Source organism: Solanum lycopersicum, chromosome 7, assembly GCF_036512215.1.
Source record: "Solanum lycopersicum chromosome 7, SLM_r2.1".
Lineage (NCBI taxonomy): Eukaryota > Viridiplantae > Streptophyta > Magnoliopsida > Solanales > Solanaceae > Solanum > Solanum lycopersicum.
In genome coordinates, this window is record NC_090806.1 from 5453377 (window position 1) to 5479295 (window position 25919).

The 25919-nt window shown below is 33.9% G+C and overlaps 3 protein-coding genes and 1 pseudogene across 5 annotated transcripts; 3 read left to right on the plus strand and 1 right to left on the minus strand.

The window, feature by feature from the left end:
- Positions 1-2225: 2225 nt before the first annotated feature.
- On the plus strand, positions 2226-6345 carry LOC101259857 (uncharacterized). Its single transcript, XM_004242769.5, has 3 exons — positions 2226-2814; positions 5105-5228; positions 6048-6345. Exons 1-2 carry the CDS (start codon positions 2301-2303, stop codon positions 5197-5199), a joined length of 609 nt encoding a protein of 202 aa, XP_004242817.2. The 5' UTR covers positions 2226-2300; the 3' UTR covers positions 5200-5228; positions 6048-6345.
- A 2148-nt stretch (positions 6346-8493) lies between these two features.
- On the plus strand, positions 8494-16594 carry LOC101260152 (uncharacterized). Of its 3 annotated transcripts, none has more exons than XM_004242770.5 (5): positions 8494-8682; positions 11448-11659; positions 13371-13610; positions 15571-15725; positions 16118-16594. In XM_004242770.5, exons 1-5 carry the CDS (start codon positions 8575-8577, stop codon positions 16309-16311), a joined length of 909 nt encoding a protein of 302 aa, XP_004242818.2. In that variant the 5' UTR covers positions 8494-8574; the 3' UTR covers positions 16312-16594. The 3 variants fall into 3 exon arrangements, with proteins under 3 accessions (XP_004242818.2, XP_010323346.2, XP_069142802.1); XM_010325044.4 differs by having other exon boundaries at positions 16121-16594; XM_069286701.1 differs by having other exon boundaries at positions 15571-15719.
- A 630-nt stretch (positions 16595-17224) lies between these two features.
- Positions 17225-18548, plus strand: LOC101264532 (probable serine/threonine-protein kinase At1g54610; annotated as a pseudogene).
- A 1814-nt stretch (positions 18549-20362) lies between these two features.
- On the minus strand, positions 20363-22190 carry LOC101260655 (10 kDa chaperonin, mitochondrial). The gene is made up of 3 exons (XM_004242772.5): positions 21928-22190; positions 20697-20836; positions 20363-20607 (listed from the first exon to the last, which is right to left on the minus strand). The coding sequence occupies exons 1-3, from the start codon at positions 22030-22032 to the stop codon at positions 20559-20561; spliced, it is 294 nt and encodes a 97-aa protein (XP_004242820.1). The 5' UTR covers positions 22033-22190; the 3' UTR covers positions 20363-20558.
- Between the last annotated feature and the right edge of the window lie 3729 nt (positions 22191-25919).

The window sequence follows — 25919 nt, forward strand, 5'->3', positions numbered from 1 at the left end:
TTCTGGATGTATTACTTCTTTACCTTTAATCATTAATTTTTAATTCAATTTTGAAAGAAAGTGTCCTCCTACAACCTAAATTTAATTGGGGCTTCGATTCATAATCTATAATTTCATCGTGTTTTAGTAGTGTTTATGACGATTTTGATATTATAATTTGATTATTAATTGGGTGAGGTTTAGTTAGTAATGAGTGGGTAGTGGGTTGGTTTATAAATTATATTAATAAATTAAAATTATAACCAATAGTTTAACGCTAAATATTTTTAAAAATATTTAAAGAGTTTAATTTTAAAACAATTAAAAAAATAGTCAATTTTGAACTCAAAGGTGGATGACAAGGGTATTTTGGAGCCAATATGTGGATGAAAAGGGTATTTTGGAGCCAATAGGTGAATGAAGGGTAATTTTATATCATTTTCAATACTTCAATGATATTTTATGTCATTTTCCGAAATTAATAATACAATACAGTTTAACAAATAACAATCATCCAAGAAGAAGATGTTAGGTAATAATGTTTCATTTGAACCATCTCAAAAAAATATCATTTTCGTAATTTTTTTAAAATAATATTTAATTTTATTGATAACAAAAATTAATTAAATCTATTCAAGCCTTATGGTAGAAGATAAACAAAAATAAAACATATTTGACATATGTTTGTGAAAGAAAAAATTATTGTTATTGGCAATGATGAAACTTCATTATTGAGAAAAATATAGAATTAGACCAATTTAAACCGGGAAAAGTTGTATATAATGATAAACTAGTAGATTAAATTAAATGTTATAATCATACTTTAATTTAATTGTACTTTATAATAAATTATTTGTCCGGTCATCTCTCTCCTGCAAACTCTTGCTCATCACTAGGGGTGTGCATTCGGTTTTTCGATTTGATTTTATACTATTCGGTTTGAATTTTTGGTTTTTGGCTTTGAAGAAGTGTAACTCAATCCAAACCGAATTAAATTCGGTTTGGTTTTTCTCTTTTTGGCTTGGGTCTTTTCAGTTTGGTTAATCGGTTATATCAACAATTAGAAACATAACAAAATTATTTGCAATTTAAAAAATTATATATATATACATATATATATATATACATATATGTATATATATATATATATATATATATATAAATTTGGTTCTTTCGGTTTTTTTATTTTTCTAAAATCGAAACCAAAGTAAATTATAAAATCCAAAACCAAATCAAGAATCCCAAAAAAACAATCCAAATTAAAATTCGATTTGATTTGATTTGATTTTTCGGTTTAATCCAAATAGTGCATACCCCTACTCACTACTCTCCCTCTCTCGCTCCCTTCCTCTCATTTTTATACAAACATAAGTGTATAAATTGTAGCGAGAAAAAATTGTATATATACATATATTTTCTTTCCCCTCTCCCAAATCTCGCTCGCCACTCTTACATTTATCGCTTATACAAACAGAAACGAAATGTATAAATTATGTTACTGTTTATATAAAGCGAAAGAAAATTATATATACACTTGCAAATGCATATATTTTTGTCCTATACACTTATAACCATACAATACAAATATTTTCCTGCCCAAATTTTCTTTTGTCTTTCTCTCTTTTCCGTTTTATACATACATAAATTATATAATTGATTTGTATACAACTGTTTTCTTTGGTATATGTATAACAAACTATATAATTGATTTATTTGCATATATATAACGAATTATACATATTTATATTTGCTATGAAGCGAATTATGTAAATTTTGCTATAACACAAATATAAATTTTATATTTATTAGAGAAAGTTGCTCATTTAAATAAGCATTGAATACCAACTAAATCGTGTGATAACTTTTTAAATTATACTATAATGGGATTATCTCAATTTAAAAAAAGTCTGTCACTAACTTTCTTTTCTTTAGGAGGATATTAAAAATGTGCTTATAAAAAAGAAAAAAGATATTTTTAATCTAAAAGTACATAAAGATATTTTTTAAAGCAACCAACAATTTTAATGATAGAGATGTCCATCATTTTTAAAAATCGAATTATTAATAAATTATATTTTTTTTGGTATTAGAATTTTAAAAAAATAATCAATTAAGATTTTCGACTAAGAGTTGCCATTATCCAAATAGAGAATTATGACCTGTCACCGATAAGACCCACCCACCCACGACTGCCACGTCAACAGTGTGTCTTGAAATTTCCACCTGCCTAACAGGTAAACCAGTTACCTATAATTGACTCTTTATCTCTCTTCTTTCTCTTCTTACCAACAAGCCAAAAAAAAAAAAATCCCTGTTTTCTCATGGCTCGTTTTCTCTCAAATCCCTTAACCCGAACCCGAATTCTGACCCGACCCGTATTCTCCCCACCTCTTCTCCTCACTCTCCGGCACCGTTCAAACTCCAATCGCTCCGGCGGTGGATCCGGTGATGGTGGAGGTGAACCACCTCACCCTCAGTTAATCGAGATCGACCTAGATTCGTCATCTAGTGGATCGGACGGTGGGGTAAAGAAGTTGGAGGAGGTAATCCATTCGGTTATCGTGAGGCGTTCTGCTCCAGATTGGTTACCTTTTTTGCCTGGATCATCTTACTGGGTTCCACCTCCACAACCGTACGTGAAAGTTGGGGGAATACATAGTAATCGTGGTGATTTTGATCCTCATAGGATACTAGAGGTTGTTGGGAAAATGGCTGCTGTGAAGAGTCATTTTGGTTCTGCTTCTTCGTTATCGGCTTCCTCTTTGTTATCAGAGGATGAATCGAGGTCGGTTTCTCGTGTTCGTGGATGGCCTTCGTCCTCGTTTTTTACTGGAGGTATACAATTCTTATAAATTAGTTTACACTTTTAATTCTATCTTGGTTTTGTAAATTGACAAGTGATTTGGGTAGGAGGGTCTGAGGGAGTATTGTTATTCTCTTTTGGGTGGCTTTTGAGAAGTAAGAACAGTTACTTTACTTGTTTTAAGCTCGTAAAGATACGAGTTTTAGGTAATATATATGCCTAATAAATGGTATTAAGATTGCCTAAAGCTGATGTCTTTCGCGTATGCAAGTGTAGACGGTCCTTAGCTTAGAATTTAGATCAAGGAGATTCCTAATAGGCTAATTATGATTCCTAGAAAGGATGTCATGGATTCATATAACTGGTGTTAACTCGTTTAGGATTGAGGGCTGGTGAGTAGAACAGATTAAGATGCTTTTACCAACATAAACTTATTGTAATCAATTGGAGGAACAACTGAGATCATCTCTAGGGAGGCAAGCAAGTTTCTACTTGGCTCTTTTCACTTATCAACATCTGAATTTTCTACTTATGCTTATCATCAGAAACACTGTCAACAATACCCAAACGCCCTAAAAATGGTTTGAAATTTGTTTGCTTTGGTAGAATGTTTTGCGTGGGAACTGTTTCTTTCGAGATTATTGTAAAAGGGTCAAGCTGATAGATTTATTTTTTTGGAGTGCAAGAAAAATGTGTGGGGAATTTGTATCTACATAACCAAATAGATATTCCTGAATTTGGATCCACCGGCCTATTGGGGCATGTATAAACTTTTGCTGACTGAGATATGTGTGTGCAAACTGCAATCATCTAGTGCCAAATGAGATATAGAAATCGTTAGTCTTAGCCTTTTATTTCTGAGAAATTGCATGTGGTTCTAAACCAACTACAACTTTGTGCATGGTCTAGTGCCAAATGAGATATATAATCTTAATGCAGCATCCCAAACTCCGAAAAGATATTAAACACTACAAGAATAAGCTTTCTCCAGTGTTGTGTGAAGTATTCTCTCATAGTGAAGGGAGAGGCGAAGCGTAGTAACACAGCATCATGGTTTAGCCTAGCCCTGACTCTCTTTCGAAAGTGAGATACCGGCTTTCATAAGAGGGAAAGATCACTCCGTCATGCAGATTAAACACTACAAGAATAAGCTTTCTCCAGTGTTGTGTGAAGTATTCTCTCTGTCACAAAGTTTAAGAAAGAACTGAAGAGGTATAAAACTTGTGGTCGAAAACAAAGCTTAGACATTTATGTGGCTAAATATCATTTCATTAGGGGTAAAAGAGAATTTAGAGTAAAGTTGTCTCCAATTAGAAAAAGGTTACATTTTTTTTAGACAAACTAAAAAGGAAAGTGTACCACATACAATTGGGGCAAAAGGAATAGTAAACACGGAAGTTTACTTTCTTTATTCAGTTGGGAGCTACATTGTACTATTTAATATATTTGATGGACTTTTGTTCTTCTAGTAAGTCGCATTGCAAGTTCATAAAAAAGAAGAACCTACTTCAAGTAATATGCCCTTAGGTTTGATCATACATAACATAGATATCACACTTGGAGATGGGTGGACAATTAGCTAGAGCAGCAGATGGGATAGGAGCAGACTCGTCAAAACTCAAAAGAGCTAAATGCATTCTCCACATATGGAAGCACCATTTACATTTGCCTATGGAAGAAGAACGGGTTATTTTGTAACAGATTTCAACCCTCCTTCGGAAGTTGAGCAGAAAAGCACCCATGTTGTCTTATGTAAGCGGAAGGACGACGAGCAACTGTTGGCACCCCAAACTGAGAACTACAACTGGAAATCTGACTTTAGGTTGTCATTATGATCAGATACTCAACTCTCTTTAAATGGACCGCCTATCCCTTTGTATAGCTTACACGGTGATTGGAACAAGGACACATTTGGTTTAGAATTCCCATGTGGAAATTTTCTGTTCATTAGCAGAATAGCTGAAATTTAATTGCATTAAAACCAGTGGAATCATAAATGGAAAAAACAAATCTTAATTTCCTTCACCTGGAATACTTGCTGCATGTTCTTTGGGATGTCTCTTATTTTGTCTTGAGAATGTGGTCTTTTTGCTATATATATTCAAATAGGTTGATTCCTCATGGAGATGGGAAAGTAGTGGAGTTCAAAGACACCCTTAATGAATGAATTCTCTCAATATTTAGTTATATTTGTCTCTGGCTACATTTTAGTGGATCTGAGTTGCTGGAAATACAGCAGCGAACCTATCCAGTAGCTCTATGGTATTGTTGTAATGGCAACAATACATTGATGATATTCTTAGCATTTGTTGCTACTTGCAGGACCTGCTTTCCCAACCCCAGTGCAGGTGGTGGAAGTGGAGGTGAAGCTTGAGGACAACCCGGATAATGATTCTAAATCTGAGGACGAAGGATAAATGACCTGTCTGTGTAGTGAGCTTCTGTAGTAAGTTGTCTATCAACACTTGCATTTTGTGATCTGCATCTACTTTTCAGTTCCATCTAGAGGGATCTACTTTGATCTATCAATTCTAGTTTTGAGTCATTTTTTATCCCAGCGGCTTCTGTAACATCTCATGAAATTTCCTTTTCTAAGCAAGGGCAAGCCGTTTCTAGGTTGACCTAATCTTCCAGGCAATGCGTCTTCCCTTTGTGTTGGGGGGGGGGACAAAAAGTCTGTTGGATGGGGAACTCGAACTGATTAGAGAACTACAGCTGGCAAACTTTATATTATACTACTTAAACAAGATTTGTGGTTTTGATAATACAATTTGGTTTATCATAAGAAATAATAAGATGTGCATTCCTCTAAGGGGATGTTTGGTTGGGTCTACAAGGATAATGTTGATCTGGTCTATTAGTAATGATTGTATTAGTTATGCTGAGATTAATGTAGTGTTTGGTTTGTTGTATTAAAATAACGTATAATGCATAATTTTTTTTTTTAAAAATACTTGTTCAGGAATATGATGGAAGGAATGTGGAAAAGATTTTGAAGGGCAATTGTGCCTTTAACCATGCATGCATTAGAACCCATTGCATCACTATTATCATATTTTTTTATGCATTAGTATATACACCTTAATACGAAATAGAGTGCATTAGCTATACCAAACAAGCCACTACTAATTCACAAAGTAGTTGTACACACTTCAATACCAAATAGAGTGCACCAGTTATACCAAGGTACTAGTTGCTAATGCATTAATTTTTTCTAATACACTAGCAAATGATCCCTAATTGTATATATCTGTTGAATTTGCAGGCTTAGTAACCTTGTAAATTCTTTTAAAACCTGGAAAACATAAGAAGCTACTTACCTCATGAAGGAAGAGCAAACAAAGTTACACGGATCAGAGTTTGGGGTTTTAGTTCTTTAATCCGCGCTCTTGTTCAATGTAGTGGTTCAAGTTACACAGATCGGAGTTTGGAGTTTTAGTTCTTCAATCCGCGCTCTTGTTCAATGTAGTGGTTCAATGCTCAACCTAGCTAGAAAAAATCTATGTATTTATGATGGTGTTTGAACTCTATGATCTGGAAAATAATCAGCCTGCTTAGTTTAATGCTGTTTGCTTTATGTCCAATGAGTTGTCGCCGTAGCTTTAACCTGTTGTTGGTCAGCTTATCATCTATTACGACGCTATATTATGCCCTTTTGAAGAAGATACTTGATAGATGTAATGTTAAATGGACAAGCTGCATCAATTTTAACCTGATCAACAGGGAGTTTTAGTGTCACCTGTGATTCACCAGAAAGTAAGCATAGGAAGAGCTCTAAAGTCCACAATTACAACTAGATTATGTGTTGATCTAAATTTTCAGTATGTTTTCATTATTTGTACATGCTTGATTGTTGGTAAACAGGAGAAGGATACAACAATACATAATGTTTATTGGCAGAGAAGATGAATTGGCTCGAGTCTTACTAAACATTACCATCTAAGAAATTATTTCAGTAGCGTAAAATGTTTTTCAAGGATTTATAAGTCTACCACCATGTGAATGATTTAGGATCAAGTAATTTCCAATAAGCCGAAATAACAAAGGGAATAGAAACTGTTAATATGGGCAAGGCCCGTGGGGTCGGCCTGGCGTAACATGAGATTTTATAGGACTGGACTAAGATTCTTCGAGTTCATTTAAGAAAAAAAAATTTTTTGGCATGGTTTGAATATAAGTCTGCTGATTTGTAGGGTTTGAGAAATATTGATAGGATTGGTTCATTGACCAATAAAAAATTATTAAAAAATATAACATAATATTAAAATTTAAAATTAAAGAGAGTTACTCAAAATAATTAAGTTAATATTTCTATTTAGATATTTATACTTTTACTTGAAAAAAACTTAATAAATATAATTTCATTTGTGAATTTGATTAACAAGTAGTATCACTAATATTATCTAATAATATTTTGTCAATAGCTATGATAATATTTTTTGTAATTTATAATTTAATTTAATAATTATAAAAAAATATATTTTTTACAAAAATGGGCCAGCCCGGCAAGCCTGTAGCCCATGTACCTGTGGGTTAGGCCGACCATTTTTTGGCCCACTCAAAAAATAGGCTAGCCCGACCTGATCCGTAAAATATCAAAGTCTGTATGGGTTAATTCAAATGAGGTGGGCTAGACCATATTGACAGCTCTACAAGGGCAATTCTTGTATTTGCTTTGTTTGTCGACTTGACCTTTTTATTTACTATTTTATTGATCAAACACTTTGATAAATATACACCTATTATCATATCCTTATTATTTAGTAGATATTTAGAGTGATGTAGTCATTGTTATATCTGATAATGTTGTATTTAAAATTAATTGTATTAAGCTTTTAAACGATCTTGTATTGGTGATGGATCTTGAGTATATCTTTGCGCTTTAACCCTATTACGAAGGATTTAAGGTTTCAAACTATGCTTCCACAATAATAGTTTTTTTATACGATTCGAAAGAAAAATTGACTTACATACTAATGGATTATTATATATGTCATAATAATCTCGAATTTTAGATCGCAACACCTGCAACATTATTTCTCTATAATAGAAAATAATTAGCTATTGTACAAGCAGTTAGTTACTGAGTGGTCTTAGTATTTACTAAGCGGAAAGTCCATCATTAAAATCAAGTAGATGATTGATTAGATTGATTCAGTTTGATCATACAATTTACTGGACAATATGATGATATTATCCGATTTTCTTGTTAATCCATGGTTGAGTATGCGTATAACGCCTCTTATTATTCCACCATGTAAAATCACCTCTATGAATGATAGAAGACTAAATAATACATCGTTTTATAAAAAAACTAAAGTCACAATTAATCAAACACGATTTTTTTAAAAAACAATTAAAAATGAAAATAACACTTCATAAGAATGACAATGTTTAAAGTCGGAGATTGAGTCTACTTCAAGATATAGTCTTATAACTAATAAACTTTTTTTAATTCGGCCTTTCTATCAAAATATTCTAACCAAAAATATTTTTCCCATCATACATTAGAGTTCAAATCATCATAATAACAAATACAAGTAATTTGCTAATGTAAAAGAACCAAAATTATAATGAAGGATAAAATATGTTTTTTTTTTGGATGTTTATAGAAGGAAAAAATGAAGAAATAAATAATATAACACGTGGCTTGTTCCTATTGGAGAAGATAGTGAAAAATACGTAGCTAAAATATAGAGCAAAATTAGATTTAACATTTATTTTTTATTGAAAAAAAAGGGCCTAAGCAAAGCTCCGATCTTCAAAAACAAGAGAAAATTGAGAAAGCTTCAATGGCGGAAAAACATGAAAATCTCAGCTCAACATCGGAACAACAATCGTCTTCTTCTGCCTCTGCTTATCAAAAATCTCCAGAAGAAACCCTTAAGAAACAACCCCAGGTGCCTATTTTCTCAATTAAGTTTTTTTTTTTTTTTGGTTGATTGAATTTGGTGGAAATTATTTGTTGGGTATGAACTTGAATTGAATAAATTTGTTTTTTTTTAGTGGTGTAACATTTCTGAATTAGATGGAGTTCCTTTTTTGTCTTCTCGTTTTGGGAATTGAATTAACTGTTTTGGTTACGGTGGAAAATTAGGGTATGTTATAATTTGATGTAAATGTTTTTGGCTTAAAGAGTCTTTGTTGTATATTCTATGTATCTACGATTCAGGAATTACATAAAAATACTGGTGTTGATTATAAAAAAATTGATCTTTGGTCTATTTAAAGCTGTTGATAAGGGCAAAGTAAGTAGGAAAGATGCATGCGATTTGAAGTTCCGTGTGTGTGTAATAGGGATACAGTAAAACCTCATCCCGGAACCCTATTCCAAGTGAAAACAGCTATGCCTTCACAATTTTCTCCCAGCTTCTAGGTTGAAAGTGGAGTGCTCGTTCGCCACTGGAACAATCTCTCTTATCATGGCTTTAATCTCTGGAGTTCAATGTCTTTTTAATTGTCAAAAATCAATGTCTGTTGTAAAAACACCTTACACACGTGTCCTTGGGTGTCCGTTGTTCGTATACAGTAAAACCTCATCTCAGAATCCTCTTCCAAGAGTCAACAGCTATGCTTTCCCAATTTTCTCCCAGATTCTAGGTTGAAAGCGGAGTGCTGGTGCGCCACTGGAACAATCTTTCATGTCATGGCTTTAATCTTTGGAGTTCAGTGTCTTTTTAAGTGTCAAAAATTAATGTCCAGTATAAACAAACCTTACACACGTGTCCTTGGTTATCTGTTGTTCATATACAGTAAAACCTCATCTCAGAACCGTCTTCCAAGAGTCAACGGCTGTGCCTTCCCAATTTGCTCCCAGATGCCAGGTTGAAAGCCGAGTGCTCGTGCGCCACTGGAACTTGTCATTTTCCGGGCTTTAATCTTTAGAGTTCAATGTCTTTTACGTGTTAAAAACTAATGCCCGTTGTAAACAAAACCTACACACGTGTCCGTTGTACATACACCTAAGCATGTTTCTGTGAGTGGAAGTGAAAGATTAATGTCCGTTGTAAACAAACCCTACACACATGTCCGTTGTACATATACCTTAGCATGTTTCTGCGAGTGAAAGTGAAAAATTTAATGTCTGTGTAAAAAACCCTAGACACGTGTCCGTTGTACATATACCTTAGCATGTTTCTGTGAGTGGAAATGGAAAATTAATGTCCATTATAAACAAACACTACACACGTATCCATTGTACGTATACCTTAGCATGTTCCCATGAGTGGAAGTGAAAATGAATGGCCGTTGTAAACAAACCCTTCAGACGTGTCCGTTGTACATAATATACCTTAGCACGTTTCTGTAAGTGAAAGTGAGCTATAATGAGGAGAAGTACAATGTCTTGGTAGCTGAATAACCCTAATGAAGTTATAGGTTCTTGGTTTTCTTGCTTTTGATGTCATTATCAAGCATCCAACATTCTCTATTTGTACAGCATTAATTACAGCTCGAAAATTGGTAAGAGTCAATGTCATGCTTACGCATCGGAGGATGTGTTATGTCAATCGACGTGGACTGCTAAACATGTGCTGAATCACCAGACGTGTTAAAAAGGAAATCTATCTTATCTAGGAAAGGACAAAAATGTTTTTTTTTGGTGGGGGTGGGGGAAGAGGTAAAAACTTACCCGCACTTGGTATTTATCCCAAACCAGGAAAAAAAAGATGTCCTTTTAACTTTTCAGAGCCACGAAATGCAATCGATTAGCTGCATAATCCCGTGTCTTTTGGAGAGCTACGTTGCAGATTGAAATGTAGAAATTCTAAATTGTCTTTCTAATATTGAGTGCTTCTTGCTTTTCATAATGTATGGATGCATCGATTACTGTTTTTGCTTCATATGCGTGGATGTGATTCCATTTGGAATATTCTTTTTAATTTGTTGCACTCTTTATTATAGCCATGATGTAGTGGGTAAATCAGAGATTGGTTATCCGTTACATTTGGATACTGATTGAGATTTAAAACCTATTTTGCACACTGAGGTGAAGGGAATTTCCAAACAGCCTGACACTGCTTGGCATTTAAGACCCAAGAAATAGCTCATTTAGCACTATACCTCCCACTTCACGCTCATATCTTCTTCTTTTTTTGACTTCTACATTTAAATATGTTTAATCATACAAAACAAGATACAACTGGATATGTTTATCCAAACTGCTTGTAGCATTCCTCGTTTACTTGGTTCCCCAATTTATCCAATTATATGAATTTCTCTTTATCCAACTTGTGGACCATAACAATTCCATTGTTAAGAGTATGATTTTTGATCAGTTCCTACCTTACCATTCAATCTGGTTTTAGGGGTGCGTGCATCAAGTGAAGATTAATGGAGTGGTAATCTGGAAGAGTTAATTCAAAAGATGCTTCTCTGTTATGAACTTGATTTCACCACTCACGACAATTGCTGAATTTAGTAGGATTATAAGTCTTGGTCTATGCCTAACAATACAGTCATGCGAGTTGTCTTTATTATGGGCATTGATGTCGACTGGCCACCTTTTGGCAAAATACCTTTGCAATTTTGAGGGCCTGGATATTTTGCAGCCACTAACTTTTCCTTTTCAGTAGGATTTGCTTGTTTTTTTATGAACTATTTTTGTGAAAGAAAATGCTTACTTGCATTTGAGAAGTTCCGCTAATTCTTTTATCTGTTTTTACAGCTCCCATCATTTCAGGGTTCACCGATGTTAAATTATCAGATGCTCCATGCCATGTATCCAACACTGCTTCCTGGAGCTTCCGGTATGCAGCCAATCCAGGAGGAGTTGAACCATGGACCAGGCCTTTATGCTGTACCTGTTGCCCCTTTTATGGGACAATATGCAGGGTTTCCACCAAACACTCTAATTCCATTTACTTACGCTGTGCCTACGTAAGTGTCCCTGAGATTTTAGATCTAGTTTTTCATGTATAAGTTGTCATCATTATCTTGCATAGCCTCTGTAATTGGCATGCTGACTTCTCTTCCAGCATGGAACACCACAGGAATTAAATAGGTTTCCTTATTTTCCATTGTTCCTTTAAATTAATGCATCATATTCAGTTCGATAGCTGTATCTGCTTAGTACTCAGCTTGTTGAATCCATATCTGATGTAGCAATAATTGTAGATTTGTCATGTATTTTCAATGCTTTTATAATCAAAGCTGAAGTTCTCTATTCAGGAGTACAACATGTCAGGTGTTTAAGAAATTCTCTGCTGCATCAGTAGAAGTGTGTTTTAACCAATTTTGGCTCCTTTTTTTTAAAAAGCTCCCAAGTCCATAGCACCAGGGCTGGAAGGATTCTTCTGGCTAGACAATGGAAACATGGCAACTAAAGTTGCTGCAGTCTAGAATATCCAACCTCCTTTAAGCATCCAAGAGTAGGAAAATAAAAATAAATAGAATGATAATGACAAAAAGAACAAGACTTACCTGTCACAGACCATTTAAGTTGGAATGAGGATGATTTAGTATTTCTTGGTACACCTACAAATCTGCTGTTCAGAGCTTCTTGTGTACATGCAATACACTGACTAAATTCTGGCACCATACTTATGCTAGAAATGTTTGACACCCCTTTGACTTGTGAATTTATATTTTGGAATCGAAGTCTAAACTAGCAATAAGAACTACAATGCCACAATTCCAACCAAGTTCGGGTTGGCTACATGAATCCTCATTGACCGTGTCGCTCCATTTAAACCCTCTCAGGCAGTTCTCCTAAACTCTGCAAAAGTTATATTGGATAGTTGTCAGTCTTTAATAGGCAAGTAACTGATCTTAGTATTCAGTTAAGTTTTTGAATCATTTGTGGCAGGGAGGGAGAAAGACTGTGATTGTGATTTATTTATTTGAATCAAAGAACTTCAATTTTTTTATTCTCTTTAGCAAAATACGGTAAAAGCTTTTTATAGATGCACAATAAACAATTCTCATTTTTGTTTTCTCTCCTTGAAGAACTCCTGTAACATTTCATTTTGGCCAAGTCTCAGATTCTGGTCTGTGGTATTATATCGTCATTAAGGTTGAACTCCTGAATAGTCACTCATTGATAAGGAACCTAATGTGGTGTCGTACTGTGCTGGACATGATTAATGTGACTAGCACCTTTTCCTGTACATACTTAGCAGCTTTTTTGCTGCTGATTATAAATAACACTTTTTTACTTTAACCTAATCAACAAATTAAAAGATGTTACTCTGGTCGTTTCTCTTTCTGTTCTCCACTTGGTGTTCATGCCTGTTAGTTGCTTGAAGATATATTAGTTCTTTGTTACTATTGTTGTACTTATCATCTGCTTAAATGACATCAACCTAAAATACTAGGGATGAAGCCATACTTACTTCTCATGCACCTGGAAACTAGTAGGTATATATATTTACTCAATTGCATGTCATGTTATTGATATCTTTATTCCCTTCATTAGCCTTCATACTCTGACAAAACACGAAGCCATGGTGTTGAGTGCTTAATCCGGAAGTGTTGGAATTATGCTTTCTAGTTTCTAAAAGGGCTACTTCCCTAAAAAAACCTATTTGAGCAGAGCCTTATTTGTCTCTCCTTTCTAAAATTAAAAAACAAAACATGCTGCTCTTGACAGTGGACCTAGTGTTCCAGACAATGGAGCTGTAGGTGAGGAGCAAGGTCAGATGGGACAGCAGCAGCCTCAGCAGCAACAGCTTGGACCCCAACGACAAATAGTTGTCAGAAGATTTCAAATTGCATTTCAGCTAGATCTCTTGCTTATTTTGAAGCTGGCTGCAGTGATTTTTTTGTTCAATCAAGATGGATCAAGACAGAGACTTGTTCTGCTTGTGTTTTTAGCTTCACTTGTGTACCTGTAAGTGTTTGTCAATTATGATCACTTCCTTTTTATTTAGTTATTTATTTTATTTGTTGTGATGTGCGTCACTCAAGCCGAGGGTCTTTCAGAAACCGTCTCTCTACTTCCACAAGGTAGCGATAAGTCTGTGTACGCTCTACCCTTCCCGGACCCCACTTATGGGACTACACTGGGTTATTGCTTATTCATTTTATTAAATACTAACAGTTTGGTCTTAAAAAGCTGTTGTGACAATTAAGAATTCTTTTGGACGCGTCAATTTCTGCAAGATAACCAATATGAATGAGAATGTGGATATACTAAAAGATAAACTACAGTTCCCTTTTTCTTTGGAAAAGAAAGCAGCTAAGTTGTCCCTACATTTGTATTTTTCTCCTAAATAGCATTCAGATTTTCAGTTGCTTTTTATAGTTTATAATATCCATTTCCTTGGTTTCCTTTCTTGGGCATAGTTCTTTTGGTGCTTTTGGTCTCCTTTTCCATTCTCTCTTTGCTCCATTGTGGAACACTAAAGTGAATTGTTCATTGTCTTGAAGGTGAATCCTCTAGCTTTTCTCCTCCCGACCATTTATGCTTGTTTACGCGTCCCCATTAGGTATGTTTGCCTACCACAGTAACCAACTTGAACAAGGGTGTGTTCGGTTTGAAGGAAAATGTTCTCTAGGAAAATAAGTGGGGTTCCTACTAATATTTCTTGTGGTTTTAAGTAAGCAAGCAAAAAATATTATCCTAAATGCCTTTGTATATAACTAAGACAAATACTATGGGAGGTGGGGTGAGGAGGTATGGGTGTGGGATGGTGGGAATGAGGGCTATGGGGTGGGAGTGAAGATGACGTGCATTTGGAGTGTTGGGAGGAAACAATCAATGTGGAATGTCAGTAGTAGAGCTTGATTTTCCTTCTTCCATTTGGGAGCTCATTTTTCTCATTTTTAAGGAGCTGGTTTTCCTGGAGAAAATGTATCCCCAAATATTTGACAGCCAAACATGGGAAAATTGGAAAACATTTCTCGAGTGTAGTGCTAAAATGCCTCCATATATTTCGTTTCTTGTTTTTTTTTAGAAGGTAACTTGTATTATAAACAAAAGAATACATAAAGAGTATTCTAGTAATACTTGCATCCAGAAGTTGCAAAAGGAAAAGAACTCCTTTGGAGGTCATAAGAACTCTAATATACTAGGAATATCCTCTGCATCTTGAAGATATTCATGTTTACACCAAAAAAAGAAAAGAACCAGGAGAGCAGCTCTTGTTTTTAAAACATCTTTGGTTCCTCTCCATCCATATAGACCACCAAATGCAGGCCGGGACAATTTTTTCATCTCTCCCTGTGTCCTGACTGATTCCATCTCTGTTCCAGCAAGCTAAAGCTTCTTTGATATTCCTTGGCATAGTCAACTGATGCCCCTTAATTGATGAAAATGTGCCACAACTTCGCAGTCTCTCTACAGTGTAGGAAAAGATTATTTATTATCTCGACCTCACATTCAAAAGTCAAAACCAACACCTGGAACAGATTTGCATACCTCTTTTGATGAGGTTGTGTTGAGTGAGTGCAGCCTGATTGGCCAACAGCCAAGTGAAACAAGCTACTTGAATGGTATCTTCACTTTCCAGTCGTTACTTAGTTTTTTCTAATGATAAAATCATATAATTTGCATTGTTGTTGAATTGCCTATGAAATAGGGAGAACTTGGAGCATATTTAGATGGGCTTATAACTTATGACATATATTAGGAATCTGTAACTTTTGACTTTTGGCTTATTTTGTTCTTTGGCTTAAAAGCACTTCTTATCTTACCCAAAAACTACAAAAGTGCTTAAAACAATTTGGCGTAAAAGTACCTAAAAATAAGCCAATCCAAACGGGGTCTTACGATTGTACTCATTGAAATACGTCTTTTGTTTTTGCTTTGTCGTTAAGTCACACCATATATTTCCTGTTGGTCCTTGTAGATATCAAACTGGAGCTCTTGCACCCTTGGTACGGTGGCTTTCACAAGGAATGCAGAGGGCTGCTGCACCTCCCCAACCACCTAGGCCAGCTGTAAGGGCAGATAATGTACCAGGTGCTGGAAGGCAAGGAAATGACAATGTTGCAGCTGGTGGAGGTACTTCCTTTCAGCTTATGTCAGTAAATAGATAAACACATCGTAGATGTACATGGGGACTGTGCCCTTGTTGTCCTGCCCACACCGTCTTGGTGCATCGCCCTTTACATGAATAAAGGTTTACTCTCTCAAAAGAAAGATATAACACATTGTAGGCTGGAGTACTGTTTAATTGACACTTGGTGCCTTTCTTTTAGGGTAGGTTACAGTATTTTAGTCCTCTTTTTATAAAACTAACCATGGCAATTTACCAACATCAACTGAATGGCAATTTACCAACATCAACATCACGTTTGTCTAGAATGTCTGCTGGGAAATGTGTGCATTCATAAAGTAAGAGTTAATGTTGATACTGGAACATCTCTTAACTCTTCTTTGTCATATTGTTTTAGCAGAGGGACAACCTGGAGGTGAAAATGAGAATCTACTAGGTAACGACGTAAATAGGGTAGGCGAGAATGAGCAGGCAGTGGAACCCGGAGCTGCTGATGCTGGCAACCGTTGGTGGGGTATCGCAAAGGAGATCCAAATGATTGTCTTTGGCTTCATAACTTCCCTTCTTCCAGGTTTTCACAACATTGACTAGATTGTACAGATCAAGTAGCAGTTGCAGATAGCAAAGAGGGATAAAGAGAACTTTTCTGTTGCTACCATGTTGTTTTGAGAGGACATCAAATGTATAACTTTAAGATTGTTTTCTCTTCTATTTGGTCATAACATAGATCTAAATGATGTTGTTCTTAATATGATTGGCGAGGTTGTGTTTAAATAGTGAAAAATAGTTGCTTAATCCTCTGCTTATGTTTATAACAACTTGTGGTATTCGATTTGGTATTACAAAAGTTTGGTTAACTTTGGTATGGTAAAAATGTTTCCCTATTTCTAATCACAACATAAGTAGGAAGTTGCCAAATTTTTTCTCAGTATTTTCGTCACACACGAATGAGACTAAGGGGGTGTTTGGTGTGAAGGAAAACATTTTGTCCAATTTTTTTTATGTTCGGTTGGTTAAATATTTTGAAAAAATAAACTTTGTAAAAAATGAAGGTAGCGACTTTCCTTACGAAAGTAGGGAAAATAAGCTGATATTGATTATGTTTTTCCCACCCTCTAACGTACGTCATCTGAGGATTCCCACTTCTTGTTCAAGAATTTTGATTATTTACCTGAAAATAGAACAACCATTCCAATTGTTGGAATTTTGTTATATGATAAATTATCAACATTATCTCAACTAATATTTTAGAAGGAAGAAAACCTTAGCACAATGAGACAGAAATATGTATTTGTATGATGATGATTTCTAGGATAGAGTTTTTATTTACAACTCAGGCTACTATTATGTATTTAAGGAGTCAACTCCCTTAATTTGTGATTTAAGTTTCTCATACTTCTTTCTATTAGTGTTTGTTTTCTTGGTATGTAACCAAAGCTTTAAGAAAAAATGAATTAGTTTATGTTGTAAAACAAGACTTAGATTGTTTTTCATTTGAAGAACTATGGTTTCCAGTTATGGAAAATCTTCAACTATCAGGGATCGATCAGTTGAAGGAACGATATCCTCAGATGTAGCTGAGACATTTGTGGCAGTAGAGAAGGATGAAATCCTTCACACCAGGAGATGGAAACTGAATTTAAGACTCAGCAGAGGAGTACCAAAAGGCATAGAAGGTGAACTAGTTGTTGCTGGATGGCCTGTTTGGCTTGTTGCAGCTGCTGGCAATGCTTTAAATGGATGGCTTCCAAGAAGTGTTCATACTTTTGAGAAACTTGCTAAAATTGGCCAGGGAACTTACAGTAATGTCTACAAGGCTAGCGATTGTTTGCTCAATAAGGTTGTTGCTCTGAAGAAGGTTCGTTTTGACACTTCTGATCCTGAGAGTGTAAAGTTTATGGCAAGAGAGATCATTTTATATTGAGAAGGCTTGGTGATCACTCCAACGTTATCAAATTGGAAGGTTTAGCCATTTCGAAAATGAACTACAGTTTGTACCTTGTTTTTGAACGCATGGTATATGATCTCAAGGCAATTCAAGAACAACAAGGTGTCAAGTTTTCTGAACCTGAAATCAAATGTTACATGAATCAGCTGCTTAAAGGTATAAAGACTTCTAACCTCTTAGTTAACAAAGAAGGTATCCTGAAAATTGCAGATTTTGGGTTGTCAACATATTTTGATCCAGAACAAAGCATTCCCTTAACTAGCAATATTGTGACTCTCTGGTATCGGTCACCAGAACTTTTGCTTGGATCAAATAGTTTGGAGTGGATTTATGGGGTGTTGGTTGTGTACTTGGTGAAACTATTTACCGGCAAGCCTATTATGCCTGGTAAAACTGAAGTTGAGCAATTGCATAAAGTATTCAAGCTCTGTGGTTCTCCATCTGATGATTTTTGAAAAAAAATCCAAATTGCCTAATGCAAAGATATTTAAGTCAATAGAGCCTTATAGGAGGAATCTCGAGGCGACCTTTCATGATGTTCCTGCTGCTGCTGTTAGACTATTGTACACTTAACTATCCATAGAAGCTGAATATAGAGGGACTGCAGCTCTTGCTCTTAAGAGTGATCTTTTCACAACAGAACCATTTGCTTGTGACGCCTTCGAGTTTGCCACAATATTCCCCTGTAGAGAGATCAGTGCACAATTTTATGCAAAAAAGACAGAAATCATGGGAAGAAGGAACAAATTCTTCTGCATTTTTTCAGGTGTCCAGCAAAGAAGTGCTCAGGTCCACTACATGCTTCATCAGACAAAATGCAGGATTTAATTCGAGAACATGCTGTCAAGATCCTCAAAGCTGTTACGCGTGCAAGGCTTGAGAAGGGATCAACAGCTAAAGGAAATGACAATGACTCTAAGGGAAAGACGAATCGTTCTTTAGATCCATCAACATCAAGTATTGACCAAATATCTACTCTTTTACCTGCCAAATGGACCAATATGCAGGGCTTACCAAGAGAGCACAAGGCACAGATCTTACAAGATGCACAATAGGTGATGTTTGAAAAGGAAAAAATGGTGGAAGGCGAAGGCAATAACTCCAAGGTAGTGAAGAACCAACTTATTGAACAATTGTTGCCTCCTGCAGAATCAGATGGCCATGATTTTGTGGAAGACAACCAATATTTTGGTCCACTTCCATCTGCATTAAAACCAATGGATGTGGATAGAATACTTAGAGCGCACGACCAACAGATCCAAGAATCCGTTGAACGCGCCAAGCAACAGAAAAAACTAGCTAAAGCTCAGTTTTGAGGCATGAAAACCAACATAAGCTGCTTGGATATTCACTCTTTTCCACTGAGAAAAGTATAGAATGGGAATGTGAAACTAGTTATCCCGCTTACCAATCAGCGACATGTGAGTCAGTGTTCAAGGAAGCGCGACAAGGCGCACTCGCTTTAAGTGATGAAGCTCTCACATACTCATGAAGAATAGAAGGCTCGCATCGCTTTGCTTGTAAGAATTTTGTGGTTGTAGAGAGCAATTTTATTTATGAAGTGCTTGTAGACAAGTACATTGATGACTACAAGTATCAAGGGTCTTATTGAAAATAATTTTTCAACTTAACAAAAGTAAGATCTTTCAATAACAGGAATTAACGGTACACAGTTTACTTTTATATAGTGTTTAGTTCATTATTTCCCACTTCATTTTGTGTTTTAGTTAAAATTCTATATAAAAGAAAACACCCCTCCAATTATGTCCTCAAAATTATTATGTAATTGCGTCAAGGTAAATAATTACTGAACAATATTACTTTTTTATAGCCTTCTAACTAGCTATGAGATGAACACTTTTATTGTCATGTTTGTTGTTTATTCACTTGAATTATTTGAGGTTGATTAATTATCATTTTAATAAATGGATCACTCATAAAATGTTCATTTTCAATCTATAAAGAATAAACCATTTATTTTTAAAATCGAAAAATAAACCATCGAAATTTACTCATAAAATTGCAAATTATAATTTTAATATTGTATTTAATTTTTAAAAATTTCAACTGCAAATAATTAAAAAACCACACAAATGTAGTTGTTTAACTAGAAAATGTTAAACAGCTTACCTTTCAAATTTGTATTGTATTGGATTTGTTTAATAACAAATAACCTCTTTAAATAACTTGTAAGCTAATTATGGTATTTTTGTTTTACATAAATTTATCCCATGGTACTCCAAATATAGTAACACATACTATAATGATGTATAATTAATCCATGAATTAGATATACATAGACTATACCAAGCATAATACTAAATAATATCATGTATAATGCATAGACTATTTCTTCTAATGCAACCTACCAAACGACCTGAGAGTCGATTAAACAAGTAACCATTAAGGATCTATCAAACATAATAAATCTGCCCACAAGATCTTCTATTAATGGTCAAGCTCTAGATGGTTTGCAAACCATTAAACTCTATACTAATAACAATAGTATTATAATTGTCTAGCATGTAGACATTTTAATCACAGGCTGCACCACAGTAATACTATCAGCCACAACCACCTAGCTAACAGACACCAATATTAATAAAATAGCAATAGCTTCATAAAGGCGCAGACAGACCATTAAAAGACCAGCTACAATAGCCTTTACCATGAGCTGGATTCAGAAGCTAAAGGTAGAAAATAGTGTCATCATTTTTTAATTGAACACCATTGGCATTAGCCACAGTCTCCTCAATTGCACAATACAAAAAGAACAGTTATTCAACTAACGATTCGAGTGCTTAAACCAAAAACATTCTTGAAATTAACCTCCCCAACCCCCTTAAATAAACCTCAACAGTGTGAATGAAAACTCAAACGTTATAGATGCTCAGTCGTGCAGTGTCCCCAAAATGTCTTCATCCCGGTACAAATGATACCTGCCATAAGATCATCAAGAATGTTTAGAAAATGAATAAAGCTTTAAGCTTTTAGAGCAATACAAGGACAGATAACAAAGCGCACTCACTCTTTCTCCCCCAACTTGACTTGAGTACCACCATACTCGGGCAACAAGACGGTGTCACCTTCCTTGACAGCAGTAGGGATTAAGTTCCCTGTCTTGTCATGAAGTCCTGGCCCAACAGCCACCACTTTCCCAGAATTCAGCTGAAAAATTCACAAGAATGACTTGATTAAAACACAAACACCAAACGATCAAAATCTTAGCTAAATTGGGTTACATATCCAACATAATACAACGCTAACAACAACCAATCAACTAAGTCTCAACCGACTTTGAATATACAAACACCAAAACACCTCAAAGACAACTCAATCAAACACAAGTTAAAATCATATATGTAAATATTCAACATCAGCCAAATTGCTCAACAAATTCTACAGGTCCTCCAAAATTTAGCACTTGCAATACCCAAAATAATCCCTATCGCAATACTTTTGAGTTCTGAGCTCAGAAATTTGAACACTTCAATCTTTTTCTGTCCAACTCGAACTCATCTCATTCTGATACTTGAGAAAAGAGGAGTCTTTCAAAACTACATGATTCTGTCGGCCTATCAAATGAATAAACAAATAATGTTGCTGGATATATCCAAAGGAGTTCCAAATACTTCTTCGTAGAGGTTTCTCAAACTACATGTAGTCAAACAGAATCTCCAAACAAACTATATGTTCTCTAAATTCACAAGACCAGCTTGAATAGCAGCTAAAATTGGAATGCATATCCAAGATAATAAAACAATAAAACAACCAAAAGTGCCTCAATCAAAGACAAATTAATATATGTTCAGCTTAAGATGGATCCATATCAGTCAAATGCTCAACAAACTCTAAAATTTAGCACTTAGAATAAACCAAAATAGTTGATTTCTGAAATCGGCTAAGTAAACACAATTCATTCGTACACTTTATCTCTCTCGCCTCACTCTAAACTTCTTTGAGAGCCTCAAACCTTCACCTAGATCCCATCGCAAAAAAAAAAAATCCTAAGAAAACCCCCAAAATCTGTGTTTATGGAAGAAAAAGAGTTAATTAATTCAATTTGGGATCAAACAATGTTTCAAGCTGGCAATATCTCTCCATTGGAGATCATAATCAGTGTTCCAAGAGATTTTTCAATTCAGTTTCAATTGGGTGTAAAAATCTTGTCTAAATTTCACAATTAATCTACCTAATGTAACCAAGCAACAACAAGACAGGTGAACATTCAACAAATTACAGTTTTCTAAGTTACTGACCTTAGCAGACTTCTCAGGGAGAAGAATACCGGCACTTGTTTTAGCAGGAGCTGTGATTTTCTCAATCAAAACCCTGTTAATTGTTGGAATCAAACGTTTCGCCATGGCTACTGCTGCTTGAACAAGAAGATTTTGCTACTCTGATGTGTGTGTGGGGAAGAAGAAGAGAGATTGAGTAGAAGGTTGGGGTTTAGGGTTTTAAAGTCAATTTTCAATTTTTTTCTGATATTGGGTCTCATCATGTGGCCCAATTTTATTATTTTTGTTAAATTTTGATCAACTAATCTATTTTAATTAGATCCTTTTAAGGCCCGTGATATGGATCCGACATAATCGATTATTAATCATTATTTAATAAAGGAAAAAAAGATAAATATACCTCCGAATTATCGTAAATGATATGCAATTACCCTCCGTCATACTTTTGAGACATTGGTGCTCCTGTCGTCTAAAAATTTAAGCATATACACCCTTTATACTAACGGACATACACGTGTCATAATCTTATCCACCGATCCGACATTTATTAACGGATAAGATCGCGCCACGTGTCCCTGTTTAGTCTTACATTAGAGTGAAGGGCATTTATGTTTTAATTTTTGAATGACAGAGACACCAATGTTCTAAAAGTATGACTGGTTACTATAGTTCAGTATATATTTATCCTTTTTCCCTTTAATAAATATTAAAAGTATTTCTATAGCATTGTGATCAAAATCGGTACAAAATTAGTATAAGAAAATAATAACTATAGTTATTTGATATAATGCATCACTGCATTGGATAGTGTTGTTCCTTCCTTATTAAATATTTTTGAGTTTTCAATATGATTTTTTTTAATAGGAAGCATATTTGAATAGGCTCTATTTCGGTGCACATTAAAATTAATCGAACTCTAATACGAATATTAATACTGAATAAGAAAATAATAAATTAAATTAACCCAAAAATATTTTTAAGTATAATTGATATTACCAATGGGTAGATTCAATTTTTAAGTTGTAGAACACTCGTCTAATATTTAATTAATTTATTTTTTACTATAATGGCACAAATTATATCCTATTCATCTCAATTAATTTATCATATTTTCTTTATAATCTGTTAAAGAGTAATGTTCATTTTTCTTTTATTAGTTCCAACTCCACATAACATATTTAAAATTACAAACTTAAAAGACATTTAGTATATTCATATATTTTTAATTTAAAATTATAAAATTCAAACTTTTTTCTTAATTTCTTAAATTTTATGCTAAATCAAAACAAAACAAACAGATTAAAATTATAGCTGACATGCATGTTTCATTTTCACATGAATTAGTTCTATATATGTATAATTTATCTTAAATGGACAAATTTTTTTAGCATGGTAGAATATGTGTTTTTGGTTTTCTTCTCATGCACAATAACTTAATAGGAATAAATATTTTTGTTATGTTTATCAGTTTATTCAAAAAATTGAAAATAATCTCAAAAAATAAATGCATTTTTTTTTTAAAAAAAAAAATCTATTTTGAAAATGTTAAATTAACATGATATTTTGATAGCACTTCATCTTGAGTTCCTTGCCAAAATATGTTTCTCTTATTCCAAAATTTATTCATAATTTTTAAAATTACTACTAGGCATTTTTTTCATCTCTTTCTAAATATCAATCTATTTAAGTTTTTTTACTTTTCTAATTAATGTATTAATTTTTATATATTTCGATCCTTAACTTCTTATTTCAGACAAAAGAATAGTAATATTAAGTAAAATAAAGTAAACAATCTTCTATAGTTAATTAAATATTAATATGATTAATGTAAAAACTTAAAATATTCTATTATCAAAAATATTCTTATCATTAGTGTAAGTAAATTGAACATGAAAAATTATTATTTCTATTTAATATTTAATTTTAGAACTATTTATTTAAAATTTTGTGAGTCTCTTAATTTACTCTAATTTCATTTAGTTTCTCTGTCCATTTTATTTATTAATTTTTATTTTTATGTTAGCTGATTAAAGTATTTTTATTTTCATTTAAATCTTTAATACATTTTAAAATCACTTTTGTTTTTTTTTATATTTATTTTCGTGCAAAACGTAAATGTGTTAATGCAATATAAATTGATTTGAAAAATGGGTACCTCCATTTTTAGATAGTTAATTGTGATATTTTTTATGCTTTTTATGACCGGAAGTACACGTGGCCATTATCATAATTAGGTCTAATCTATCGATGACCCCGTAAATTTGACGCCAATTTTTACTTAGACACGTTAACTAAGTTTTGTTCATTTTAGACACCTCATGTCATTCTGCATTGTGTCATTTAGCACTTTTTTAACAATCAGCTAAATATACAATGTGTGTAACACACTCGTTGATGACGTATCAAAGTGACAAATTAAATAAAAATACGCGGCATGTATATTAAAAATATTTTTTAAATAATATTATTTTAGTAAAATGAAAAAGTAGTCAATGACTTAATAATACGTGAAATTTTTTACACAAAAAAATAATTTTTTTAAAAAAAACAGATCTACGAAGGTCATTTCTCTGCCCACCCACTCCAACCCCTACCCACCCACCCACCCACCCAAATCGTCTCCTTCACAACCCCTCATCTCCCCCCCCCCCCTACCCAATGTCTTCTACACCTTTGTACAACCTAACCCCAACCCATTCCCTACCCACATCGTCTTCTCCATCCCTTTTCCACCCCATCCATCGTCTTTCAAGATTTTTCGCTGCCCTTCTTCTTTGCGACAAGATGAATCATATTTTTTTTAATGGTTGAAATTTATTTTTTTGTGAAATCTCTTTGTATTTAAGTTCATTTTTTTTGTCCATAGCATCATCAAAACTATTTCTCCGTGGAAGGAGTTCAAGCTTTGAGAGATGGTGGCTAAAAAATGAGGAAGAAGATGAAAAAAAATAAAATAAAAATGATTAAATGAGTCTTTCACGCGCTGGTAGTGAGTGTATTACACTCACTATGCCATATCAGTAAAAAGTGTTAAATGACACAACGAGACATGACATGAGGTGTCTAAAATGAACAAAACTTAGGTAAGGTGTCTAAGTGAAAATTAGTGTCAAGTTTAGGAAACCACTGATGGATTAAATAATCATAACAACTTGAATGGGTATTTGAGAAATTTAATACTTTAGAAGCAGAAAGTACAATTGTTTTAAGCTGGTAATTTTAGTAAAATGGCAAAAGTGCCTTTGGTCGTTACAATTCTATAGTAAGAAGTTCTTTACTTTATAATATAGAGGAACATTACATAAAATAAGTATCACGTGAACTAGCCATATGAACTATAATATCTTAATATAAAATGCTTTAAAAAAAATATCACGTAAATTAATTTTAATTTTGAAGTAGATAGTTGATTTTTTGATTTTGAAAGTACATGGTTTATTTTTCGATTTTAAAAATACATGGTTTATTTTTCGATTTTAAAAGTAGATGGTTTATTCTTTTTAAATTGAAAATGAACATTTTGTGAGTGATGAGTAGCGTTCACTCAAGTTTCCAATCTAAAAACGAGATTTTCAATCCATTTTGATAATGGGCGCCAAAATAATGTTTTCTTCATCCTTTATAATCATCGCTCTATTTCCTCCCCTTCCCCTCACCCCCTCCCCCAACCCCAAATCTAAAAGTTCTAGTTTTGCTCTTAGATATATATATGTAATATCTATTATATATGTAATATCTATGTAGTCCGTCTGGTCTTGAATTTATTATTCAAATTTTCTGAGCGGATCTTTGTTTCTCTGTTGACAATGATGAGATAAAAACCTCAGTAATAGAAAATTGTATTACTGTCAATGAACAGTTGTTTGCAGATGTTTTTTGGTACTAAATTCTCTGATATGATAAGCGGAACTTGGCCTGATGATTTTGAAATCTCTCTGAGAAGTGCTAAGATTGCCGCAACTAAATCGAATTCTGACATATCTAATTTGAACCTCTATTCCTTTATGTGTCTA